At 42.4% G+C, this 27,696-nt stretch overlaps 1 protein-coding gene across 6 annotated transcripts; it reads left to right on the top strand.

Moving 5' to 3' along the window:
• Nucleotides 1–524: 524 nt before the first annotated feature.
• Nucleotides 525–22,480, top strand: LOC129826192 (RNA-binding protein Musashi homolog 1-like). Of its 6 annotated transcripts, none has more exons than XM_055886637.1 (15): nucleotides 525–658; nucleotides 1,027–1,067; nucleotides 1,790–1,871; nucleotides 3,100–3,184; nucleotides 13,323–13,364; nucleotides 13,956–14,048; nucleotides 17,144–17,192; nucleotides 17,873–17,955; nucleotides 18,061–18,178; nucleotides 18,814–18,894; nucleotides 19,477–19,533; nucleotides 19,823–19,879; nucleotides 19,986–20,131; nucleotides 20,569–20,614; nucleotides 20,754–22,480. In XM_055886637.1, the coding sequence occupies exons 1-14, from the start codon at nucleotides 600–602 to the stop codon at nucleotides 20,608–20,610; spliced, it is 1,035 nt and encodes a 344-aa protein (XP_055742612.1). In that variant the 5' UTR covers nucleotides 525–599; the 3' UTR covers nucleotides 20,611–20,614; nucleotides 20,754–22,480. The 6 variants fall into 6 exon arrangements, with proteins under 6 accessions (XP_055742612.1, XP_055742611.1, XP_055742609.1 ...); XM_055886636.1 differs by having other exon boundaries at nucleotides 19,986–20,152; XM_055886634.1 differs by having other exon boundaries at nucleotides 19,757–19,879; nucleotides 19,986–20,152.
• Nucleotides 22,481–27,696: the final 5,216 nt, after the last annotated feature.

Here is a 27,696-nt window from a genome sequence, read left to right as displayed (position 1 = left end):
AATTTGACAAACTGACTTGTTGGAAAGGTGGCATCCTATGATGGTGCCATGTTGATAGTCACTGAGCTCTTAAGTAAGGCCTATTGACAATGTTTAGCTATCGAGATTGCATGGTTGTGTGCTCGATTTTATACACCAGCCAGCAACGGGTGTGGCTGAAATAGCCGAAAACACTCATTTGAAGGGGTGTCCACATACTTTTGTATATATAGTGTATTTATGTGCCTAGTTTAAAACCTTAAACCAGTACGAAATATATTTAGCTCACACCAACAAAAATGATCATTCTAATGATTTCATACAGTATTATCATTTACCCAAACTAAAATACATATTGATATCACTATTTGTTTATTTTACAAATTGTAACACATTTTTGTATTTATAAGCATGCGTAAAATGTGCGTAAAGCTAGGATGAGAGGAACACGCGGGCACAGCACAAGGAGGAGGAGTCGACCACCTCTCCTTGAGCCAAATGTACTCGTCCCTCCTCTCTGCAACAGCCCGTTCCCCCCTTAAACCTTGGCCAAACCCCCGCCCCATCTCTCCACTCGGTCTGTTTTTCCATACCGTACAGTCTGAACACACCGGCACGAAATGGATACGGAAGGGAGCCAGAGCAGCCTGTCCTCCACGGACTCCCCTCACGACCCCTGGTAAACCTACCTTCCTCAGTCGGCTATACCTAGTCATGAGATCGATACACCTCAGAGACAAACCCGGGAGTTGAGAGAAACTACCTATTTTACTGAGACGGAGAGCGTACTCGCACTTTTTGTGTTGTTGGTCCATGGGCTTCTCATCTTCAAAGAGAGACCGCCCATTCATAGTATTTTTGTGAACAGCTAAGTTATATTTAAGCTTCAATAACGGTGTTATAATTTATATTAAGCGAGTTAAATATTGCTGTAACGGGTTCGACATTTCTAAATGATTGAACTGCCCTTGTTTACCAAACATCAAAGCTTACATATTACGTAGGCCTATTTAATGTGCATTTTCACTTACGTGTTATTTCTTTTAGCAAAATGTTCATAGGCGGTCTCAGCTGGCAGACGACACAAGGTGAGCTTTTTCTCCAAACTTTATCAACTTTTATCAGCCGTTTATCCTCGTATGTGATTCTCAGTCATGTGTTTTTAAAGTCACAGTGAGAGTGGGAAATAATAATCGGTAGCTATTAGCCTAAATTCTAGTTTTGATCCAAGATTTCTAAAAGTGATGAATGAGTTGTGCTACACTCGCTTGGCATCTAGATACATTCAATCAGAGGTCCTTTGCTAAAATCAAAGTCCCTCATTCAACACAGATAAGTAGCCTAGCATACAGGGGGATATAATACAGAATGGCAAGATGAAAATGAACCAATGCTAAAGTAATGAGACAAAACTATAACTGGCCCTAAATCTTTGGCAATAGGCTATTGTTCAAGACAATAATTGAGCACATCGCAGGAAGAAAGATCGTTGCAGTCCTTGAGGGATGAGTTTTGTCTTGATTCTGTCATTGGATATTGTATCATAATTTACTCTCTTTATGCAGTATGTATGTTGATATAACCGAAATATATCCTATTCTGTATATGCTGTCATGGTCAACTTTAAATATTCCTTATTTTATGTTCTCATTACTGGACATTAACATTGTTGACGTTTGAACCGAATCACAGACTGCAATGGTGGCTACAATTCTACCGTAGTAGGCTGTAGAGTCACACACCACCTGCTTTATGCAACCGACGTACAAAAAAATAGTTTATCTCAGTTTGTTGGTCTTCTTTCTTTCAGAGGGATTGAAAGAGTACTTTTGCAAGTATGGCGAGGTGAAGGAGTGCATGGTGATGCGGGATCCAGTTACCAAGCGCTCTAGGTGAGGGGGGCGTGCGCGGTGCAGCGCCCTATCAGAAAAGCCCAAGCCCGCTCAGACACATCACACCAGTTAAAACTGCTCGTGATTACATTGGCCTACTTAATTCACATGATTATTATGTGCCCATACTTTCTTTGTGTTTTAATTATTTTACCGTGCCTTCAGAAAATATTTATACCGCTTGACTTATTCCACGTTTGTGTTACAGGCTGAGTTCAAAATGGAATAAATATATTTGTCTTACCCATCTACACAATATCACATAATGACAAAGTTTTTTTTTTTTGCACATTTATTGAAAATAAAATACAGATATCTCGTTCAGTTCATACCCCAAATGTTAGACTCACCTTTGTCAGTGATTACAGCGGTGAGTCTTTCTGGGTAAGTGTCTAAGAGCTTTCCACACCTGGATTGTACAATATTTGTCCATTATTCTTTTCAAAATTATTTCAGCTCTGTCAAAATGGTTGTTGACCATTGCTAGACAACCATTTTCAGGTCTTGTCATAGATTTTCAAGCAGATGTAAGTCAAAACTGTAACTCGGCCACTCAGGAACATTCACTGTCTTCTTGGTAAGCAACTCCAGTCTAGATTTGGCCTTGTGTTTCAAGTTATTGTCCTGCTGAAATATTAATTCATCTTCCAGTGTCTGGGGGGAAAGCAGACTGAACCAGGTTCGATCCCAGGCTTTATCTCAACCGGCCGTGATCGGGAGTCCCATAGGGCAGCGCACAAATGACCCAGCGTCATCCTGGTTAGGGGAGGGTTTGGCTAGAGTAGGCCGTCTTTGTAAATAAGAATTTGTTCTTAACTGACTTGCCTAGTTAAATGAAAAAAAGGTTTTCTTCTAGGATTTTGCTAGGGCTAAGTTACAATCTTTTTTATCCTAAAAACTTCCCAGTCCTTAACGATTACAAGTATACCCATAACATGATGCAGCCACCACTATACTTGAAAATATGAAGAGTGGTTCTCAGTAATGTGTTGTATTGCCATAAAAAGGGGTTGAATACTTATTAAGTCAAGACATTTCAGCATTTCATGTTTAATTATTTTTCAAAACATTTCTAAAAACATAACTGCACTTTGACATTATGGGGTATTAGGCCAGTGACAACCTCAATTTAATCCATTTTAAATTCAGGCTGTAACACAACAAAATGTGGAAAAAGTCAAGGTGAATACTTTCTGAAGGCACTGTATATGCTGATATTTATTTGCAGGGGTTTTGGATTTGTCACGTTTGTTGACCAGGCCGGTGTGGATTCAGTTCTGGCAGTAACCAGGCATGAGTTGGATTCAAAAACAGTGAGTTATTAATCCACTTAAAGTATTTCTGTAGACTAGAATACTTTTCTTATGTTATCACTTCTATTTTTACCCAAAAGCCAACTCCAAAACATGTTTTCTGTTCTCAAGAACTAACTAAAACCATATTTCATATGGCTGTAGTAGTTTTATCAATTTTAAGTCTTTTAGACATATTCTACAATTTTTTTAAACTTTTGTAAAGTTATTACATTATCTCTGGGAAATAAGTCAAATGTAAATACAAAATTAAGTAAATGTATTTATATTATTGCCTTTATATGGCACTATTAAAGAGTTGCCATAGCTGCCTTTAATTTAATCTAGACTACTAAACTATGCTATTAGTAAAATACTTATGAATATTGCTCTTCCCAATATGATTTGCAAGTGTTCTTTACACATTACACTTAATGGGGTCTAAAAACTACATGTTAAGCCATGGAGTAAAGTTCAGGAATAGACTGGGCTACAGAATATGCTCTCTCTTTCCCTCACCCTCCCACAGTGAAACGGTCAAGAAAGCGTTACACAGTGTCAATTGCCATGGAAACTGGGGGACCCAGACAGGGTTGTGCTCAATTGCACAGTTTCTGCCTCATAGCAAGTCGTCAAACTCATCGTCAAACGTTCTGCATGCTGTTTTATACTTCAGTTCGCAAGTAATTTGTTCCTAGGGTGAAAATTACCTCCATAACTGTCTTATTTAAACACATCAATTCATTAACTTGTGCCTCTGCACCCTGAAACTAGCAAGCTACAGGTGTTTATGTAGTTGGGACAAGATAGTGATATTCCCAACATTGTCATATCGGTACTATTCAATAGGGAGGGAGTGTCAGAACAACCACTACCATATGGAGGGGCATTATGATCCCTTGTGGGAAAACAAAAGAAAATCTCAGAACTCCGTTAGCCAGATCAAAGACTGCACAATTGTTTCAAACAACCTGTTTCTATGTGTACATATGCATGAGGGAGTGTGTTTAACTTGCGTTTTTAAAACTCTGGGGGTTGTGTGGTTTTGTTATTAATGAATGTGGGCTGGTTTGGGAACAATGCTGCCCGTTGGTCGTCATAGGGATGGCTGAGTTCCCCCTTACTGGGTGGGAGGGGTGATGGTTGGGGGTAGGTCAGTGTATTGAAATGTGCTGAGGCTCCTTCTTCCCTTTTGTGTTTGGAGAGGTACACCATCTCAACATATCTACAGATATACACAAGGAAAATGAGTTGAGACTAAAGAGGACACCACTCGAGGGAGGGATGGAGGGAGGGAGAGTCATAGTTAGCGTGGAGAGCTATATGGGAGAGAGAGCGAGTAAATCTCAGTAAGACAAAAAATAATGGTGCTCAAAAACGGTCCAGTCGCCAGGACCACAAATACAAATTCCATCTAAACACCGTTGCCCTAGAGGACACAAACTATACAGACCTCGGCCTCAACATCAGCGCCACAGGTAACTTCCACAGAACTGTGAACGAGCTAAGAGACAAGGCAATAAAGGCCTTTATGCCATCAAAAGGAACATAACATTCGACATACCAATTAGGATCTGGCAAAAAAAAATCTTGAATCGGTTATAGCACCCATTGCCCTTTATGGTTGTGAGGTCTGGGGTCCGCTCACCAACCAAGAATTCACAAAATGGGACAAACACCAAGTTCTGCAAAAATATCCTCTGTGTAAAACACAAAATAATGCATGCAGAGCAAAATTGGGTTGATACCCGCTAATTATCAAAATTCAGAAAAGAGACGTTAGATTCTACAACCACCTTAAAGGAAGCGATTCCCAAACCTTCCATAACAAAGCCATCACCTACAGAGAGATGAACCTGGAGAAGAGTCCCTTGAGCAAGCTGGTCCTGGGGCTCTGTTCACAAACAGACCCCACAGAGCCCCAGCACAGCAACACAATTAGATCAAATCATGAGAAAACAAAAAGATAATTACTTGACACATTGGAAAGAATTAACCAAAAAAATGCAAACTAGAATGCGATTTAGCCCTAACCAGAGAGTACACAGTGGCAGAATACCTGACCGCTGTGACTGACCCAAACTTAAGGAAAGCTTTGACTATGTACAGACTCAGTGAGCATTGCTATTGAGAAAGGCCACCGTAGGCAGACGACTATGTGCACACTGCCCAAAAAATTAGGTGGAAACGGAGCTGCACTTCCGAACCCCCTGCCAAATGTATGACCATATTAGAGACACATATTTCCCTCGGATTACACGGATCCACAAAGAATTCGAAAACAAACCTAATTTTGATAAACTCCCATATATACTGGGTGAAATACCACAGTGTGCCATCACAGCAGCCAGATGTGTGACCTGTTGCTACAAGAAAAGGGCAACCAGTGAAGAACAAACACCATTGTAAATACAACCCATATTTATGTTTATTTCTTTTTCTTTTTATACTTTAACTATTTGCACATCGTTACAACACTGTATATAGACATAATATAACATTTGAAATGTCTTTATTCTTTTGGAACTTTTGTGAGCGTAATGTTTACTCCTAATTTTGTTTTTCACTTTTGTTTATTATCCAATGCACTTGCTTTGGCAATGTTAACATATGTTTCCCATGCCAATAAGCAAGTTATAGGGTGGAGAGCTTTATGGGAGAGAGAGTCATAGGGTGGAGAGCTTTATGGGAGAAACAGAGAGAGAGAGTCATAGGGTGGAGAGCTTTTACGGGAGAGACAGAGAGAGAGAGTCATAGGGTAGAGAGCTTTACGGGAGAGACGGGGAGAGAGAGTCATGGGGTGGAGAGCTTTACGGGAGAGACGGGGAGAGAGAGTCATGGGGTGGAGAGCTTTATGAGAGCGAGAGTCATAGGGTGGAGAGCTTTATGGGAGCGAGCAAGAGTCGTAGTTAGGGTGGAGAGCTTTATGGGAGAGAGCAAGAGTCGTAGTTAGGGTGGAGAGCTTTATGGGAGAGAGCAAGAGTTGTAGTTAGGGTGGAGAGCTTTATGGGAGAGAGCTAGAGTGGAGAGCTTTATGGGAGAGACGGAGAGAGTCATAGGGTGGAGAGCTTTATGGGAGAAAGAGAGAGAACGAGAGAGCGTGTCATAGTTAGGGTGGGGAGCTTTATGGGAAAGAGAGTCGTAGTTAGGGTGGAGAGCTTTATGTGTGAGAGAGAGAGAGTCATGTGGTGGAGAGCTTTATGGGACAGAGAGAGAGAGCAAGAGTCATATGGTGGAGTTCTTTATGGGAGAGAGAGTGTCAAAGTTAGGGTGGAGAGCTTTATGGGAGAGAGAAAGAGAGTCATAGGGTGGAGAGCTTTATGTGAGGGTGAGAGTTGTAGATAGGGTGGAGAGCTTTCTGGGGGAGAGCAAGAGTCATAGTTAGGGTGGAGAGCTTTATGGGAGAGAGTCATTGTTCGGGTGGAAAGCTGTATGGGAGAGAGAAAGAGTCATAGGGTGGAGAACTTTATGGGAGAGAGAGAGCGAGAGTCGTAGTTAGGGTGGATATCTTTATGGGACAGAGAGAGATAGTCAAAGTTCGGGTGGAGAGCCTTATGGGAGAGAGAGAGTCATAGGGTCGAGAGCTATATGGGAGAGAGATTCATAGGGTGGACAACTTTATGGGAGAGAGAGACAGAGAACGAGAGTCGTAGAGAGAGTGTGTGTCATAGTTAGGGTGGAGAGCTTTATGGGGGAAAGAGAGAGTCGTAGTTAGGTTGGAGAGCTTTACGGGTGAGAGAGAGAGTCATAGGGTGGACAACTTTATGGGAGAGAGCGAGAGTTGTAGTTAGGGTGGAGAGCTTTTTTCTGAGAGCGAGAGAGAGTTTCATAGATTGGAGAGATTCATGGGAGAGAGAGTCATAGGGTGGAGAGCTTTATGGGAGAGAGAGAGTCATAGGGTGGAGAGCTGTCTGGGAGCGAGAGAGAGAGTGTGTGTCATAGGGTGGAGAGCTTTATGGGAGAGGGAGAGAGTCGTAGTAAGGGTGGAGAGCTTTGTGGGATAGAGAGTTTCATAGGGTGGAGAGCTTTATAGAAGAGAGCGTTTCAAAGGGTGGAGAGCTTCATGGGAGAGAGTGAGAGTGCCATAGTTAGGGTGGAGAGCTTTATGGTAGAGAGAGAGAGAGAGTCATAGGGTGGAGACCTTTATGGGGGAGAGAGAGAGTGTGTCATAGGGTGAAGAGCTTTATGGGGGAGAGAGAGAGAGAGAGTCATAGGGTGGAGAGCTTTATGGGAGAGAGAGAGATAGTCATAGGGTGGAGAGCTTTATGGTAGAGAGAGTCATAGAGTGGAGACCTTTATGGGGGAGAGAGTGAGTCATAGGGTGAAGAGCTTTATGGGAGAGAGAGTCATAGGGTGGAGACCTTTATGGGGGAGAGAGTGAGTCATAGGGTGAAGAGCTTTATGGGAGAGAGAGATAGTCATAGGGTGGAGAGCTTTATGGTAGAGAGAGCTTGTCATAGTTAGGGTGGAGAGCTTTATGGGAGAGAGAGAGAGTCGTAGTTAGGGTGGAGAGCTATATGGGAGAGAGAGAGTCATAGGGTGGAGAGCTTTGTGAGAGAGTCATAGGGTGGAGAGCTTTGTGAGAGAGAGAGAGTCATAGGGTGGAGAGCTTTATGGGAGAGAGAGAGATAGTCGTAGGGTGGAGAGCTTTATGGGAGAGAGAGAGAGAGAGTAATAGGGTGGAGAGCTTTATGGGAGAGAGAGAGAGTCATAGGGTGGAAAGCTTTATGGGAGAGAGTCATAGGGTGGAGAGCTTTATGGGAGAGAGAGTCATAGGGTGGAAAGCTTTATGGGAGAGAGAGTCATAGGGTGGAGAGCGTTATGGGAGAGAGAGAGAGTAATAGAGTGGAGAGCTTTATGGGAGAGAGAGTCGTAGGGAGGAGATCTTTATGGGAGAGAGAGTCATAGGGTGGAGAGCTTTATGGCAGAGAGAGAGAGAGTCATAGGGTGGAGAGCTTTATGGGAGAGAGAGAGAGTAATAGAGTGGAGAGCTTTATGGGAGAGAGAGTCGTAGGGAGGAGAGCTTTATGGGAGAGAGAGTCATAGGGTGGAGAGCTTTATGGCAGAGAGAGAGAGAGTCATAGGGTGGAGAGCTTTATGGGAGAGAGAGAGATAGTCGTAGGGTGGAGAGCTTTATGGGAGAGAGAGAGAGAGTCATAGGGTGGAGAGCTTTATGGGAGAGAGAGAGAGAGTCATAGGGTGGAGAGCTTTATGGGAGAGAGAGTCATAGGGTGGAGAGCTTTATGGGAGAGAGAGAGAGAGTCATAGGGTGGAGAGCTTTATGGGAGAGAGAGAGAGAGTCATAGGGTGGAGAGCTTTATGGGAGAGAGAGAGAGAGTCATAGGGTGGAGAGCTTTATGGGAGAGAGAGTCGTAGGGAGGAGAGCTTTATGGGAGAGAGAGTCATAGGGTGGAGAGCTTTATGGGAGAGAGAGTCGTAGGGAGGAGAGCTTTATGGGAGAGAGAGTCATAGGGTGGAGAGCTTTATGGGAGAGAGAGTCGTAGGGAGGAGAGCTTTATGGGAGAGAGAGTCATAGGGTGGAGAGCTTTATGGGAGAGAGAGAGAGAGTCATAGGGTGGAGAGCTTTATGGGAGAGAGAGAGAGAGTCATAGGGTGGAGAGCTTTATGGGAGAGAGAGTCGTAGGGAGGAGAGCTTTATGGGAGAGAGAGTCATAGGGTGGAGAGCTTTATGGGAGAGAGAGAGAGAGTCATAGGGTGGAGAGCTTTATGGGAGAGAGAGAGAGAGAGTCATAGGGTGGAGAGCTTTATGGGAGAGAGAGAGAGAGTCATAGGGTGGAGAGCTTTATGGGAGAGAGAGAGTCATAGGGTGGAGAGCTTTATGGGAGAGAGAGAGAGAGTCATAGGGTGGAGAGCTTTATGGGAGAGAGAGAGAGAGTCATAGGGTGGAGAGCTTTATGGGAGAGAGAGAGAGAGTCATAGGGTGGAGAGCTTTATGGGAGAGAGAGAGAGAGAGAGTCATAGGGTGGAGAGCTTTATGGGAGAGAGAGAGAGAGTCATAGGGTGGAGAGCTTTATGGGAGAGAGAGAGAGAGTCATAGGGTGGAGAGCTTTATGGGATGGTAGCGGCACAGTTTCAAAGTAACATTCCGTGCAGTAGTATAGAAGTGTAGAGAAAAGTTTGTAGATAAATTATAGATTAAAGACGTCAGACCAAGTCAAAGGTTACTACATCAGTCTGATTTGGCATGATGCTAGTTGCAATGGGGGCTTTAATGGTTAGTTGCCATAGCTTTTTTTGTCTCCATGACGCCTCCCTCCAAAGAGATTGGACACAAACCAACATCTTTGAAAATGATCATTCCTGGGATACCAGACTAGGTGACAGTTTAACCTATAAAAACCTAGAGCAGTAATAGATTATATCCATGTGTTGTCAGCTGGATGGAGCATGACTGAGTGTGGTTGGTAACAGGGTGTGACTGTGCTCTGCGTGGCCGGTGCTCTGTTGCAGCTTTAGAGTGTGTGTGTCTGGGGTGGAGAAGGCTCAGTGACCAACGGCAGGGGTGGGATGGTGAGTAGGGTTGGCTTTAGTTTAGAGTGAGAACACCCTGCCCCCTCTCTTCTCTCTCTCACAGCCGCAGGCAGGCTGTCCTGTTAGACAGTAGAGAGAGAAACCTTCTCTAGTGGCAACCGAAATAATTTACCATGCTGTGACTGACTAACCTGCTCCAGGCCAAGAATGGAGGGAGGTTTACTCAGAAGGACTTTTTTAATTGACTTTTATTTGTAGCTGCTAGGCACACTGTCTGCTAGTGACTTGAGTAGCCTATCTATGGAGAATTATTGTATTATGTTTTAAGATTACTCCCATCGGAGTGATGTTGCACTCTGTCGTCATGGTTTAGAAAAGGTTTTGCGGTAAAGTGAGTTTTACAAGATATTATGTAGTCCTACATTTCTCAAGCATAACTTTAACACAAGGATACTCCAACAGGCTAATATATCGATGATAGCAACAGTAGGTCAACATCAAGTTACAGAGCGTTAAAGACTCCTGCAGCTCGTAAAACATATTCTATCTAAACATAGAGAACTGTGTCAGTCGGACTCAGTCCTGAGTATGGATGTCATTGGTGACTCCACACCTGCTATGCACCCACCCAAGGCAAGCTCAGTCCTAAGAAAGGGGAAATAATAACCTGTCCTAGAAAATGTCCAATTCAAATCTAAGCAGTTTGAGATATCCTGAAATCATTCATTCTATTGATTGTAGAATTGGTATGGATAAGGTGTTTCAGTTAGCCCTGACGTGAAGGGACTAGCATGCTGACCCAGGAGGAAGTCGAGGAGAGCGAGGAAGGGATGCATGAAGGGAGAGAGGGAAGTTGTTAATCACCCCATCTGTGATTAATATGGATCTTTTAGTGTAACATTTCTAGTGTTGATTCAAGAGTTACATTAACACCGTAAAGAGTTAAATTAACACTTAATTGTGTAAAATAACGCCAGTATTGGTGTTCCCATTATTATCATATTTCCCAGCATACTCTATTGCAGGTCGATTTTGTGTTGTTGTTGTTTGTGTCAATGTCTATGTTTTACATGTACATTGATTGATGAATTAATCTTATGCTACTCAGATATAAATAACATTTTTTTTAAACTATTTATTAGACTTATTGCACCCGTTATAATTGTTCCAGTTTATATATTTAAGGTAGTCTCATATCTTAGTCTTCCTAACCCTGGCAGTCATTCTGGATGCAGGTGATGTGTTAATAAAAATTCAAAAAATGTTGGATATCCCAACTCTGTCTGGATTCCAATAGGAATTGCACATCACTTCACAAGCCAGCATAATGTGATTTGCAGGGCTGATGTGGCATATAAACTGAGTTTCAGGCCATTGAATTAGAGTAAAACTAGGCCCTCAAAAGAAGCCCTTATGATATGTTTTGTATTGTCTTCAATAATTATATTTTCATGACAACATATTCAGCTAAGACCTCACTTGATGAAGGCCACAGGACTGAAAAGTAATGAATGCAACAGCCATGTCTCTATCACTAACAAACACAGTCATGGGGGGTACTGGTAATGCTAAAATTCACTCGAAAGGCACCCTGGGAAATATGCAATTAAGGCTTAAAACTACAGCAGGGCTATTCAATCCGAAAACATTTCTGGTTTGGGATTTTGTATGGTTATTCAAAGAACCATCCCATTTATGGTTCTTTAGAAATCCTGAAATGGTTCCCCTAAAGCATCGCTCTCAAGAACCTTATTTGGTTCCAACGTGCACCTTAATTTTAAAGAGTGCATGGTTGGACTGTAATTGGTCAAATGGATTGTCCTGATTTGATAAGCCCCCTTGCCTTTTTCTAAGGCTCAGCTGTGTGGACAGTCGGTGGGCCTGGGTTACGGCCCACCTCCCTGACACCAACACCTCTGCCACGTTTAGCACGATTCAATAAATATGTCATCATTAATACAAACTAAAGCAGGATGTTTTGCAGTTTGTGGTTATGTATTTTACTTTGTGTCATAAATGTAGAAAAGGGGGGCATTTAACTTTCTCCAATCAATTCTCTATTCGGGTCATTCATTTTGTTTTCAAAAATGATTTTATGAAAAGTTCCCTCACCTGTCTAATGTCCATATTTTCCCCCCATGGGTGTGTGTTGGTTGCTGTATGTTGATTTTGTTTGTGTGTGTGTCTGTTTGTTTGTTTTTTTAATGTGCACAGGAGTGTTGGACATCAGGAGGGTTGGTGACTGGAGGTGACTATCAGAGTAGTCTAGCAACCATAGAACTAAACAGTAGACTCTGCATCCGATACACCATTCAGTCTAGCCGAGCCTTCTCACTCTGCTCAATAGAACCTGCCGTGATGTCGACACTACACATGTAGACTAAACACTGTACTTTACTCTGGTAAACGCATGTGGTGTACCACAGAGGCACTCGCTCTCTACTGTAGTTCTACTGTAGTTCTACTCTACCCTGTCATGGTTACGGACTAATATAGTGCTCTTAGCACTGTACTGTCTTACCGTCTTGTAGCATAACAGTACAGCGTGGAATAGCCTAGTTGTTCTATTAGATGAGTAGAGACTAATACTATAGAGGTTGCTGTACTATAGTCTCTATAGTCTTATCTTTTTTGTATGGTGTAGTTACTCTTTATCCAATCTGAACAAACGACTATATTGTCAATTGGAAATATATGAATTTAATGGTTTGGCTTTTGTTATTATTATTTATTATCATTATATTAATTTAGTATTATCATCTTCCCAAATATGTCCAATATTTCAGTCTCTGCACTGTTAATGATAGCTTAGCTCCCATGTTTCCTGAAGAACTGTGTGGAAGAATGGCGATAAACACACTATGAAACGTTGGATTTTAAATAGCTCACAAAATCATTATAATGTCTTAGCGGGAGAGAAAAACAAACAAAATGAGGCTGATGTGCTGTCAGTGTGTGAGGTTGACGGCTCTCTCCTCTGTCTGTGTCAGTCCATTCTCCCTCCTCGTCTTCCTCATCTTCCTCTTGTTCTGTGCTGTCCCTCCCTTTCTTTCACCTACTGTGTCTCTTTCGCTGTCCTTCCTTTTTTGTGGAGGTGAGATGTGTTTGTGATTGTAGTGTCTGTGTGAGATTCCAGGAGATCACATGTCACATGTTGGTGACGAGAGGAGGTGAGGGCTGTGGAAGGCAGGCAGACAGGCATGCCGGAAAACATTCCCACTCATTCCACCTGCACACCTATAAACCAGCACTTCAGGGGTTGGAAAAGTATTCATAGAACTGAGAGCAACCCTGGCTAGGCCAATGGGGTTATGGTTACAATGAGAGCTTCTTAGTTCCAAATCTACCAGCAGATTCTTTCAGAGAGAAAGTAAATGTTATACTCATCAATTTTTTTCATCTTCTATGCCCCACGTTGTGAAAACAACAATCCCTCGGGTCTATCCTCTAGTTGTCTTTTTCCTCTAGCTTTCATAATGACCTAATGTACTGGTGCTGCATTGTAACCCGGACACCCATGTTAATAAGGAACCCTTACAGGATGAGGCAAGGAGCGGCACCAAAGAGACCACAACCATGGACTTAGTTCACATTTACCTGATTTCATGGGCTCTGTATTGAGCTGTGTGTCTAAACTGGCCTTTCTCCTCTTAACTCCCTCCTCTAGATTGATCCGAAAGTTGCATTCCCTCGTAGAGCCCAGCCCAAGGTGAGTGAGCCAGTCTAGTCATGGTTTATCAGGGCTTAGACCTGTGAGTTCAGTGTGAATGGCATTGCTGGGAGGGAGCAGGTTAGCCTGTGCTTGCTATGTTAAGCTTTTCACATTCTATCTGGCCTAATGCCTTGTCAATAGATGAACATGACTGCTGCTGTGACATCAATGTGATCTGTACACTCTTGTGTGATCAAGTGGCTTTTGTTAACACCTTATACAGCACAATAATGTACATTTTGTATATTCATAAGAGCGTGTAACCTGCAAGTTCACCGGCTGGTGGTGGCAGTAGTAATGTTCTACATAAGCTGTGTAATAACTATGTTAATAATGTACTGTTGGTCGTGATGCCATAAATATCAACATAAAGTCTAAAAACATTTTGTGCTAATACTTGGGCAGAGTTATTTCATCTGACTCCTTTGCCTGCTGGTGGTTTTTTCATTGGCACCTGAATTAATTGATCATAGAGATGGACAATACCAGGCTACCGAACCACAGCCACCGTTAAAGGTTCATCTTAATCCATGGTGTTATCACCGTTATTCTCGATCCATTCATAAACGGACCCATTTCTCCTTGCAGCTAGTGACTCGGACCAAGAAGATTTTTGTTGGAGGTCTGTCCGTGAACACGACCATTGAGGATGTCAAGGCGTATTTCGAGCAGTTTGGAAAGGTAAGCAGCATGGGAGCTAGTATAGCTATTGAAATGTGAGGTAGAAAATAGACGTGTGTGGATCTGTGTCTCAGACTGTGTTGAGGCAGTGGAGATGAGTGTGATGTTGCATTATCCTCCATGCCACTGTTTTCCTCAACCCGTCTCACTTCTTTGTTGTTTAGATGAAACTGATTGCTGAGGTAAAGGTAAAAATGAAGTGCAATTGAAGAGTTGTTTTGGAAGGGAGGAGAGTTACTTGTGGGAGGGGTGGAGGAGAAGAAGGATAGAGAGGGTAGAATGGAGGTATGGAGCATTAGGCTAAGTTAGGGAAAAGAGGGAGAAAAAAGTTTTGGAGAGGGAGTGAGTGTGGTGGTGGTAGGGAAGGGGGAGGGATTATCAGAATTTGAATTAATCTGATGTAACAGCTGCTCCTACCCCCAACCCCCTCCTGGCCCGTTACCGTAGTGACCCGGCTTGCCCATTGTCCCCAAGTAATTCAGCGGGCAAGGGGTTTTGTGTTGAGGGTGGGGGGTTGGAGAGTGTCAACCCAGGAGTTTTGTAACAATAACACTGGTTGACCAACGGTCAAACCAACCCAAACCAGCATACGTGTCACTTCCAGTCTGTCTTCAGTTCTTCAAACTTATGCCTTTGATTTTATTTGAATATCCATAGATATTTATTTGAATATCCGTATTGTACTCAGTTTTGACGCTTCCCACCATAGATTCCAAGGGCTTTGAAATGCAGAGCAGAGATAATAAATGATGAGGTAACAAAGGCAGAAGGGAGAACGGGTGCAGGGACTATTATGTCTTTGAACAAAGCTAGGCAAATATTTTGCTAGTTTGTATAGGAGTTCAATATTTACAAGGAGGTGCGCTGTGGTGCACTCTTACTCCTCTGTTGAATCTTCAAACTTCAAACAGACAACTTGAAATAGTGGTCTCAAGTAACCTATGCAAGTAAGTAAGGTGCAAATTCAGTAGGAAATCAGATAAACCAATGAGCCTGCATACTAACTAAATTAGCTTTCAACCCCAATAAAAGGCTGAGGCAAAGCTAATTTATGTAGTTTACCATTAGTCAGTCAGGGCAGTGTGATAATGTAATATTAAATTCAGTCTTGATAATTTAAATTATACTTCCTGTATCTAGCACATGAAGTGCTTCACTCCCAATCATACAATTGCATTAATGGAATGAGATGGAGAGAGAGGTGGCTAGATGGAGAAATGTAAACTCTAGCCACCCATGGAAGTTTCTGATTAGACTGCCTCACTGGACCTTTTGTCTCCTGCCCTGCTCTGGACAAGGGGGTGGAGAGAGCGATGGGGAGAGAATGACTGGGAGGATGAGCAGTGGAAGAGAGGGTAAGAGGGGAATATTGTCCAGTGCACCATTTTAAAATGTCCCATGTTTGAAATATATAGCTTTAAAGGACAGTTATTGACTTACTTAGAAACATTTAGTTAAATGAGGACATTGATGTTTTAACTTTAATTTTAATTGCACTGGGTACTTGTGGGGAACATGTGAAAAACATATCCGAAGTGTCAGGACAGTTTTATCATCCTGCAGATTGTAGATTTCAGCATATAATTCACCTTCTAATTCAGGATATACAGTTTGGTTAAAGTTTGGTGCTCTAAACTGTGGAGCAACATTGTCTGTGTTGTTCCATTGCTGTGTCATGGTGCTTGGACTGTAAAGAGGCAGGCCTGGTTAGGGAGACAGGAGGGTTGATAGGGAAATGTCAGAGTGGAAAGAGTCAGTGATTTGAGAGAGCTAAGACTGACAGGTCTTCTTTCACCCTGGCTGGAGGCCCTCCTCCCTCACCCTTGACCTTTCTTCGTCCAAGCTACCCAAGGGTGGACCCAAGCACGAACACACACACACTGACACACGCACATTGACTAACACATTGTGTCAGCTCTGCATGGAACCGTATAGGCGTGTGAAAAAGTGGTTCTGGCAAATAAGTGGTGGAACCATGTGCACCTGCCTTTGGCTTTATTGCAAACTGAAAGGCATCAGATATTGAATGTGGAAAGCACACATATTGCTTTACTAAAATATTAGTTAGCAATTAATTCAGGAGTTAATTTGAATGATATTAGGTGTTTGACAGTTGCTTTTTTAAATTAGATTTTGTATTGAAATGTATTGGTCTGTGTTCAGCTGAAGATGAATCCTGGGCCTCTACTGTGAAGGAGGGAGGTACAGAGGGAGAGGAAGAGAGGGCACTAGGAGAATAGGAGTTATGGCTGGCTGTGCCAACAGACAAAGCCTCCACACCTCTTTGTTCTCTTGCACCCATTCTTTGTCGCTCTCTGTTCTCCTCCCTCCCAATTTAGTCCCACATTTTCTGTCTCCACCTCTATCTCACGATACTGTTTCTTTCACTTCTCTTTCTCTCACACACACCCATCTCTACCTCACCATGGTCTGTACCTGTATTCTCTCCCCAGTCCCTCTTCCCCACATCCAACATTATACATGCCCACATTTCTACCTTACCTATTGTACCTTCTGTCTATCTATATCTCTCACTCTTCCTCTCTGTCTCTCTCACACATCCTCTCTCTTTCTCTGTCTATCTATGTCTGTATCTCTCTCTCAAACTCACACACATTCTCTTTCCCTCTTAACAAATCATGCTTGATGCGGATAAAGATTTTTAAGATAACTTTTTTCACAGTTGCCATGGGAATGGCAAACTTTGGAAAGTAGGGGGAGCGAGGGTGGATTATGTCCTCTTTTTCAGAGAGAGATTCCAACTATGCAGTTCAGAGGCAAGACATCTAACTTAGAGAAACAGGGAAGTGATTCAGATTTTGGGTTTGTGAATCAAACCTTTTCTAGCGGCCATCTTGTGCCCATGCATCACTAATGTCCCCTCTTAAGATGTTTCTTCTTCTGTTTTCTTCTCTTCCTCTACTGTGCTCTCCTCCCTCCTTTGAAACCTGTCCCCCTCCACCCCTCCTCGCTCTGCCCCTTTTGTCCATCTGTTGCTGAGCCTCCCGGGAGAACTTGAGAAGGGGTGAGGTCAGACAATATGGCGAGCGCGTACATTGTGTGAGGTGATGTGTGTAAAACTCTGTGTCCTCTAGGTTGATGATGCCATGCTCATGTTTGACAAGACCACCAACAGACACAGAGGTGAGACTGAGAAACCCTCTCTCTGTCCAGTCCCCCAGTACTTCAAGCCTTACATCTCCGTATCCTCAATAGTTTTTTACATTTTAAGTAATTTAGCAGAAGCTCTTATCCAGAGCGACTTGCAGTTAGTGGGTTCATCTTAAGGTAGCTAGGTAAGACAACCACATATCACAATCGTAGTAAGTAATACTTTTTCTGAATGATGCAACTATCAGCTATCTCCTCATTGGCTGAACAGGAGGAACGGAGTAGGAGGAGAGGAACAAGTCTAGGCTAATTAGTCAGTCTGTTAATCGGGGATCAGGATAAAGCCTCCTAAAGCGCCTTCTACCCACCCTGGGACTGATCGATTATGACAGCCCCCCAGCTTTACTTGGCTGAGGGAGGGAGGGAGGCTCGTTGACCTGGCCAGCAGGGAGGGGAGGGAGGAGGGGATGAGCCAGGAACAGCGCCCCAGAGGGGGGAGGGTGCGAATGTACTAAGCGGCTACTACAGTACCTAATACAGGAGGTGGTTAGCAGTCGTGCATTAGCCCCACACTCTAACCCCCAGAGACAGCAGAATGGATTTCCCCAAACTTGGGTTTGAGATGTTCAATAATGGGCTTTAATCAATGGTGTTGCCGAGCTCTTCATGAGCTGACCCTCCTCACATACATTATTTGTATTTGTCCACTCCAGGGTTTGGCTTTGTCACGTTTGAGAATGAGGATGTGGTGGAGAAAGTGTGTGAGATGCACTTCCATGAGATAAACAGCAAAATGGTGAGCTAAGAAGGCTTTAAATAAATCCTTCGTTATTCAATACACAATGTAATTGTTAGTTGTAGTTGTTGACTGTTTTGTCCCCTTCGTGTGTGCTCATGACAGGTGGAGTGTAAGAAGGCTCAGCCCAAGGAAGTGATGTCACCCACGGGCTCGGCCAGGGGGCGCTCTCGGGTGATGCCCTACGGCATGGATGCCTTCATGCTGGGCATCGGCATGCTGGGTAAACTCATAGTGACGAGGATGACGACAGTAATGTCGACGATGATGTGGCCCCTCATCCTGTTACCCCATACCATCACACATCCTCTCATAATATCATATTTTATATTATGAGGAGATGATTTACCACAGAAGTTACTACCGCTAGGGGACTGATAGCATACCATATTTGAGCCTACCAAGTCTATTAAAACATGTGGTACCAAATTAGTTTGAGGTACCCTGGAATTGATGCACTCTATGATCTTAGGAAAAAGTAATGCATGTATGTATGTAATATTGATATTGATGAGATATTTATATATATATATATTTAATAGGATTTAAGGTTAAAGCATGCCTCTGAAGATGGGGTAATGACACTACCATCTACTGTTCAGTCTGAGAACTGGAATATTTCCAATGATGTTGGCAGGACAAGAGGGAATTATAGGCAAGGGTACAGTTGTTAAGTTAGATCAACTTTGAGCTGAGCATACGTACACAACATACACTGTTGGCTGATCTAGAATAAAGCATGTTATTGAGTGTATTGTTTCTGTGAACCTGTTGTTTCATTGACAGTATCCTCTTTCACAGGCAGGGGGCAGCACTGTTTCACTCAAACACAGACCCATGACTGTCCTTTCACCATAGGTTACCCAGGTTTTCAGACAGCTACGTATACTAGTCGAAGTTACACTGGCATCACCCCTGGATATACCTATCAATTCCCTGGTAAGAACCTACTCCTCCACCCATTCATACTCCCCTGAGTCAATCATGGCCATTTTGTGAGGTTCCTGGACGGTCACAGAGTAGTAGAGGAGTCCAATCATTTAATGATGGTTGTGTGATCCTATTCATCTTCACTTGGTGTGTGTCTAGACTCGTCATACTCTGTATAGCTCCCACAACACAGACAAACTCTTTAACCAACACAGCCTCCATGGAAGCTCATAAAGCACTCTGAGTGTCATTTGCTGCTTATAAATATCAGAGAGTTGACTGCATGTGCTTTGTGTGTGTTCGTAAGAGAAAGAGTGGGTATGTTTGTGGGGGGGGGGGGGGCAGTATATTCTCTTTCCATCTTAACGTATTTGGCTTGAACCACCAGTTAACCTGAATTTTTCTTCTACGTAAATCTGCCACTTCCCATTCGCTCTTCATTTCTTCCTCTTACGCCATCTCATTGATGTGTTCCCTTGGTGTCACCCTAGTTGTATGTTCTCTGCCAGTGTGTTTGTGTGTATGGATGGGTGTGTCCCTTACCTCGCCGGTGTGTTGTTTCAACAGCACTCTCTGATGTTTCTGTTCTAGAATTCCATTTAGAGAGGACCCCCCTTCTGACATCACCACACCCCCCTGAGCTCACAGGTCAGTCCCTCCTCTGGCCTTTACAAGCAGCATGCCGTCCGTCTGCTACACACCCTTTTACTGTGCTACACACCAGTTATTACACAGCGACACCAGTTACTACACACTAATTACACACCACAGTCGTGTGTTTGCCCTCATCAGTGTAATGTAGCCCCATATGTCAGAGGTGGACATGATGTCAAGGATAATGGTAAAAAATCCTGTTCTGACTGACCTCTAGAGAGGTCAACGCTGTTTGTAGCCCGAGCTGGATTTGAAACCTGCTGTACCTCCTCTACCCTGTCAGCCATACCTCTGTCGGCATACGGACCAATGGCAGTGGCGGCAGCAGCAGTAGCAAGAGGTATGTATGAGGGGTTGAGAAATGTTTGCCAATTTGATGTACAGTATTTCGCCTGTGTAACTAATTATGTGTCTGTCTACTTATTTGCATCTGTATGTTATTTTAGGCTCCGCCCCCTCTCGCTCTGGGGGGTTCAGCAGCCCTGGGCCAATGGCAGACTTATATGCAGCAGCCAATCAGGAGTCTGCTGTCAGCAGTTACCTCAGCGCTGCAAGCCCCTCCCCAAACACTGGGTTCGGCCATAGTCTGGGGGTAAGACACAGCCCTTATCACGTAGGTATTTTAGACCCTATTCATGTTTGGAAATGCAAAATGTGTCTGCATACTATCTGTTCAGAATGTCATAGGAAGACTATCGAAGCTACATAGCAGTGCTCCTAAGATGTTGATCTTGGCACGTGTTCATATATCCATCTTGCAATACTGTCCAATCTTGTGTTATGACCGTATACATTGAGGGGGTCTGTTATGAGCATAGAATTGTCTGTCAATGTGTGACTGTAATATCAAGTCAAAGGAACAAGTAATGTTGCTCTTGGATAATATACTGTCCATTTTGACAGATTTTTCTGGCACATTTGGTGAGGGTTGTGTTATTGAATGTGATATGATGTTGAGGGTGTTGGTGGTTGTGTTGTGATGACTGGGCGCTCCCTCTAATCTCTCCTGTGTCTGACTGCTCCCTACAGGGTCCTCTGATTGCTACGGCCTTCACTAATGGCTACCACTGAGAGAGTGAGTCTGCTACTACACCCACCCACAGCATCACATACTCAGTCATGTTCCATTCAAATAAATCACTCTAATTTACTGTACATTTATTGTAACAATATAATGTTGCCTATTCATGAAAATTGTCTCAATTTCTCTGCAGAGCTGTGAACTGAGAGATGGAAAGCTTTGAACTGGTCTGACACTCCTCTCTGGCTGTGTGACCCTGCATCTGCAGTGGGACCACTGACCCTTGACCCCTGATGTCCACGCCCCTCCTCCCACTGAGGATCTCTTTTTTCTTCAGACTTCCTGTGTTCGGTCTTAACATCCCCTCCTAACATGTTACTGTAGTTAGCAGAAAGGAATAACAACCTTTAAAAATATATATTTCTGCTTTTATTAGAAAAACATGCAGATAATTCTAGCTACTTTTTTAAATGTTTATTTCATTTGACTGTTTTGTGGAAATTGTCATGTATTCTCGTATGTCTTAATTATTATTATTTTTTCTCCCATTTGATTCTTTTGTCAGAAGAAGGTATTTTATTGAGAGGCGGTGAGGGAGAAAAAGTGATCTCCAGGTTCAGAATATGTGAAGGACTGGAGCAAGTATTTGTACTGAATAAATGTATATTTATCTTTCAGTACATACAGAACATTGCTGATAATACAATTTTTTTTGTATGTATTACAAAGTTGAAAAATGTATATCTTGGTAGGTGTTTAACAAACATTTGTTATACTAATAATGATAAAAGTAACAAAATTGATAGTCCTGGGCCTATTTCCAGTCAGATTTGAACTGCGTGATATCTGTTTTTGTAAAATATTGTAAATATAACTGTCTTTTGGATTCTGCAAAAAACGAGGGGTATTGGGAAGGCAGTGATGGTATTTGTTTTCAGCAGATGGTTTTTTACTTTCATTCATACTGTTCGGCGTTGGGCACTCAGACTGATACATATCGTAGTGTATTTGTGTGATTCATAATCTTGGACCAGTTGTGAGACTGGTCCAGATCTGACAGAGTGAAAGGGTTTGCTCCTATACTGTGAATTCACGCAGGAACCACTGTTATCAGCACTGGGAGAGAGAGAGCTTGTGGGGATATTCCTCTTTTGAGTTGGCCTAAAACTGTTTCTTTCATCATTACTTTGAACTTATTTTATTGTTGTTTTAGAATGATCATTTTGAATATGTAGTGGTTGTAAAGGAAAATGAAGGACAAACATGCAGGAACCAGTCGTAAAACAGTTTCACAATGGTACGATTTCACGGCTAGATTCTTTCTCAGATTGTGTTGTGTGACTGCGTGTTTGTACATTGTATGGCTATGCGGTCACACTGGAATTAGGTGTGAAATGTATTGTCAGGGAATGGATATAATGGTGGCAAATGTGATTTTATCATCTTCATTTTGGTTTGTTAATGAACTTCCTTGTCTCTGTCGATGTGTGGAGGGGATTCGTTCATTCGTTTCGGTGCTAAATTAACACTCAGAGGTGGTCCTGAGGCTCTTCCATGATGAGATTGTATGTATTTCTCCTCAACCCCCTTCTCCACACTGACAGATACGCTGTACATCTACTGGATGACACAGACTGGAGCCATGAAACTCATGAGAAGCTATATACTTTTAAAAAAATGTTACCTTTTTGCAATGGGAAGTTAGATAAGGTGTTTTACTTTTGAGGTTAGTTTAAGAACAAGAGGTGCTGTCAATTTCTATCACCAAGTTGTAGATGTTGATATTTTTCTAAGCCTGCTGATTGATTGCCATGGTGTTGCAGCCTTTGGACTCTGTGTTTACTCTGAAAGGTTCTTGTCAACACTGTAACCCTCTTCAACTTTTTTACAATTCCTAATAAATTATTTTTAAACATTCTACTAATGCTTTAAGTTGTAACTGTCTTTCCAAACATGGTTTTCATGAAAGGTTTCGAAACAGTATGAGAGGGAGTAGTAATGGATTGATTTTCAAGCTTGACATGACTAGTATACTGTACTATATGTCAGATAAAGGGATTGTAGTCTCTCCCACTGACAGACTTACCATTACGCAGAAGAGGCAATTCTCTCAGGCATCACATCAAGGGGCCTCATGAGCTGGGCATAAAAAATATGAAAATAATTTATCCACTTGAGGCCCCCCCCCCCCCCCCCCCCCCCCCAATGCTCCGCTCGATGCATAACAAATTCCCATCAAAATCTGTCTGTTTAAACTAGAGATGTTTCAATCCACTGCATCCGCCGATGAACTACAGCAGGGTTTGTCAGACCAGGACACATCTCGACAATCTGACAGGTAATTCCACAAAAAATTCTTTGCATTCTTTTTCCTGAGCTTTCTTACATCTCTCAGATATAGGACAGACACTTAAACAATTTCTATGGGCTAATAGCAGTAAGGCCGAATTCAGTGTTTCATCCCCCCCCCCAAATTTTTTTTACAGGGGTCCTAAAATACCAAATCAAATAGCTAAATGATCCTTGGTATGACCATCTTAAAGCAGTTGCATATGTTAGCTTAGTTGTAGTTTCAAGTTGCCATACATCCTAAATCACATCACTGTCACGCCTCCCTTGGAGGTCTGGATAATTTTTGATTGCAAAAATGGTTTGAATGGTCCGCTGGCTCCCAGCGGCAAGATCTTGATTGGATGTTACATTTCAATAACCCTCCCCACACATGCCCATTGGTGCAACGTGTTATGTTTATCACTGTTTTCAGACCGGGAAGGACACATTTTACAGAGAGTTGTTCCATATGCTAATTTGCAACATTGCAGAAAACCTGGAGGAAAAACATTCTGCTTTGTCAGAAGTGTGCTCTATACACAAACATATTTTGATGGGGTTTTAAAATCGATGATTTTCCGGCAATCCTCAACGTAGACTTGCACCTACGACACTAATCTAGTGAGCATTATTGGAGCTCCACCCAAGCAAGGCATTTGATTGGTTTGACGCGTAGCGAGGCCTCACTGATTTACACCGGGTCTCCACCCCTATTTAGCTATTTTTCTGCCATGAACTTCCCCAGGCTTACCTGTATTAGGGAAGCCTGGTTCTCAACGAGGCTAGCTTAGTAGAAACCCAGCCCAACCCGAACCCAAACTTACACTCTTGGGGATACAATACACATTTCTTCAGTAAAAAGACAGGTGTTGCTGATAATACTGTCCTCATCATCGAGGCAGAGGACGTGTATGTGAAGCCCATGTATCTGATGCTGTCTGGCAAAATAGAGTATGGCATGTCATACTCTTTTTGGCCAGACAGCATCAGATACATGGGCTACATATAGTAAGACAGAGGGGCGCTGTTTCGCTCGCTCGGATGCTTTCTCTGGTGAGATAGTCCATTGTTGATTTAGTCCCAACATGTTTTGCATGTCAGCAATCAAGTTTTCAAGATGTATAACTTTCAAAATACAGTTATATGTATATTTAAAGTGACCGGAGTAGTCATTCTTATGTGATTTACTTTTAAGTGAGTCTTCTGAGCCATTTACAATGGGCAGAGGCCCACTAACGTCATGATCCATAACATGACTAGAATCTCCCAACCACCATCAGCAGTTTTCACTCCTATCCCTGTGTAAAAATTCCTCAATCTTTTCCTGCTCTCTTTTTTCCCTTTTCTCTATGCGGCTGATTCAGACTTAGGAATTTACGCTTTTCCTACGCATACCTTTCCTACACACTTCTCAGTATTTGGTATTCAGACATGTTCAGTTGCTTAACAGGCTCTGGAGTGTGGCTACCTTGCATGTTTTGAATACATTCCGTTCAACCCCTGTAAACCCTCCCACTTGCTGGCCAACATATTTTCCACCCCTTTAAATACGGTGTACATTTTAGTTCGAATTTTGTCGACAGACTCACTAGAATATATTGAGAGAACGGGTTCAGAATATTAGGGATCAATGAAAGAAAGCCATCTAAATATATGCATATTTGTCTCCGTTTCAGCACCAATTGGTCTTGTAGATTATTTAGGTTTAGGAAAGTATTTATGAATCATAAAAACAGGTTTGGAGAGCCTTCATGCATGAAAGAAAGAAAACAGTGGTTTGATTCGTTCTGAAAATTGCCACATTCAGTTTTTTAACTCATGGTAATGTTGGAAGACTAGTGTACATAGAATTACAATAGGGAGAATAGTGTACAATAGTAGGCTGTACCCTCGTCTATTCCCTGCACTAACCATGGAACTGTGTGATGACACTGCCAAGTATTGCGCCATGCGTCAAGTTCAAGCAGTTAAGAATGCACTCTGATTCATAACAATTTAATTAGCCCACATGTCTTTTTAAAAACATGATCAACTGTTACTAATGATCCTCAGCAACAACCACACAGCCGTGATGGTGTTTACAGAGGAAGAAAATGAAGGTAAAGGAAACAATGTAATTAAATGGAATGATAATGTATGCTATATCAACTAAAGGGAATGAACAGTAAATTGGCAGTTGAATATGTGTTATTATTAGGCCTACTGACGGTCGATACTGATAGTAGATCATATTTAACATGATAGAAATAGGAAAGAGAGAATGTCAGGTTAGCCTATAATTAAAGGAGCTATATGTAATATTTTTTGGGCCAGCGAATCTCTTGTTGTCAAATTGACTGGGGCGCTAACGGATTGTGCCACAATCGGTTAGTGTGAGGCTCAGGCTCAGTCTGTCTTTTGTTGACCAATAAGAAGGCTGCACCATTAGAATGGGGGTGGGTCCAATACATATTAAAGTTTCTGAAATTACAATGCAAAAAGATTACATGTAGCTCCTTTAAGCCATTCGAGTGCCATCTCTGCAAATGAAAAGACCATACAATTTAAATTCTGCATAATGGCACAGCATTCATAAACTTTACTGTTGGAAAGTTGATATGTTGATATGCTTCAGTTTGCTGCCATATGACATTTGTTTCCAGCGATTATAAGGTAAAATATATCTAAAACAATTGTCATTTATATCTACAATTATCCAATCGGTTTACTCATTTACATAGCTCTTGTCAATAGCTCTTGTCAAGTTGTAAATGACAGTGCATGGAGAAGGGTGTTTTTTCTATCTGAAAAAATAAAGTAGATGCTTTTTCCACTTGGAAATGGTTGGTTTGCTAGACCTTATTCATGGTTTCCTCACGTGTAAAGGTGTTGGAATATAGTGTATCTGCAGACACACCTCCGCCACACCTTCATTTATATATTCGATCTCCACCCCAAACGAATAGCGGGTGAAAAGCATGCCATTCTCATACTTAAGTTCAAGGTTAGAATACGTATAGAGAGAGAAGTGCATAAAAAGGGAATTACATTAAATTTACATGCGCTTGCAGGTAGCCTAGCAGTTAAGAGAGTTGAGTCAGTAATCTGAAAGATTTGAATCCCGAGCCAGCAAGGTGGAAAAATAGGCCATTAGTCCCTTGAGCAAGGCAGTTAACCCCCGACAACAACTGCTCTCCGGGCACAGTTGATTAATGCAGCCCCTGCACCTCTAATTCAGAGGGGTTGGGTTAAATGCAGAAGACACATTTCGGTTGAATGCATTCAGTTGTGCAACTGACTAGGTATCCCCTTAACTTGGGTCAGAATTCCCCCCTATGTTCATGTCTTAATCTACTCTCTCTCTTCACTTTCTTGAAGCCAGCTCATCCCACTTTCTTCTTCTCTCTCCCTGTTCCTCCCACTCACCGTCCTCTCGCAGCCCTCCTCTCTCCAAAGAAGGATAGTATTTACCCCTGAAAGTAATTAGGTAATCTCTCACCTCTGGCTGGAGCCCCCAGTCTGCGTCCTTCTTCCCACGCCTAAGGCAGCCTTAGGATACTCTTCCCCGGGTTGCTACTTTTCCCATACATTGGCTTACTTTTTGACCTGGGTCTTCTACCTAATTTCTGTCCATATCTGACTGACCTGTGTGACCAGTGACCCGTTTAGCTGGTTCGATGTCTCCAGGAACGCCCCAGCCAACGGAGGTGAAGACCAAGCGGCAACTGGATGAGAGTGCTGACCACTTGGGGGGCAGGGAGGCACAGGAGATTCCCCCCCTCTGAAGGACAATATCTACCTTACCATCCTCACCTGTCAACATCAAGACTCTGACCTCTGTACTGGTGAGTCTAAACAAATGCCTCGGGCATTAAGACAGGCATTAAGTAATGAGTATGGATCAATGATATGTAACCTCTTATCTCTGGATATTTTTAAGATATTGAGGACTGGTTATTTTGAATGTTTTGTCCAATAAAACTGTTTGAGAAACACTGATCATTTTGTTAGCAGTATAATATCATGAGTAAAACTTCAGCCATGACATCACTTCATGGTAGTTTTGTGGTACAGTGTGCTACAACAGACACAGCAGGGGTGGAAATATTTATCAAGGGAGGATCAATGAACATGCAAAATAACGTAGTGCAGCGAGTGGAGGTTCTCTTTATTGAAACGTGAAGACCCCTAATTATCAGTCTTATTTTTTCTGTGTGTGCATTGTGTAAATCTACATCAGCATTTCCCAAACTCGGTCCTCGGACCACAAGGTGCAAGTTTAGTTTTGCCCTAACACAACACAGCTGATTGAAATTAGCAAAGCCAGAGTTATACTTAAACTGAATCTTTCTTAGTGAGAGCTTTGCAATAGCGATGGCTGGTCGACAAATCACTGTCTCTGATGATTCGTTGAGAGCGGTGAGACAAAAGTACAAATGTCTTTTATAACCAAGATACACCCCTTTTAACCTACATGACAAACAACAGATATATAGAATGGGTCACAAGGTTAAGATTTGTATGAAAGATACCTATAATACATAGCAGAGTATCTGCTGTGTCAACAGTTTATTGTATAGACCAGTGTCTGTCCCTCTGACTCCAAACTGGAACCATATCTCCCTGGTAGGGTATAGAACAGAAACATTAACTCATGCTCTGGAATGCTCTTAAAGGTTTTTTCACCAAAAAAGACATGGTAAATCTCCTGTCAGTGTTACATCTCCCAGAGGCCCATCCTCAGTAGAACACACTCACAATAGTTAAGAATACTATTCTTTTGAATAAAACAACCATTTGATGCAATAAAAGTATACAAACATAAT

This window comes from Salvelinus fontinalis, chromosome 28, assembly GCF_029448725.1.
Source record: "Salvelinus fontinalis isolate EN_2023a chromosome 28, ASM2944872v1, whole genome shotgun sequence".
In the NCBI taxonomy this organism is placed as follows: domain Eukaryota; kingdom Metazoa; phylum Chordata; class Actinopteri; order Salmoniformes; family Salmonidae; genus Salvelinus; species Salvelinus fontinalis.
Note: the sequence above shows the minus strand (reverse complement) of the source record. Positions and strands in the feature narration are given on the sequence as shown.

Excerpts from the sequence above, each read along its gene's own strand:
- LOC129826192 (XM_055886632.1), top strand. The coding sequence starts at position 600 with ATGGATACGGAAGGGAGCCAGAGCAGCCTGTCCTCCACGGACTCCCCT. Across the intron at positions 17,956-18,060 it reads ATGAGATAAACAGCAAAATG|GTGGAGTGTAAGAAGGCTCA; the intron begins GTGAGCTAAGAA and ends TGCTCATGACAG. Across the intron at positions 19,880-19,985 it reads GGCAGCAGCAGTAGCAAGAG|GCTCCGCCCCCTCTCGCTCT; the intron begins GTATGTATGAGG and ends ATGTTATTTTAG.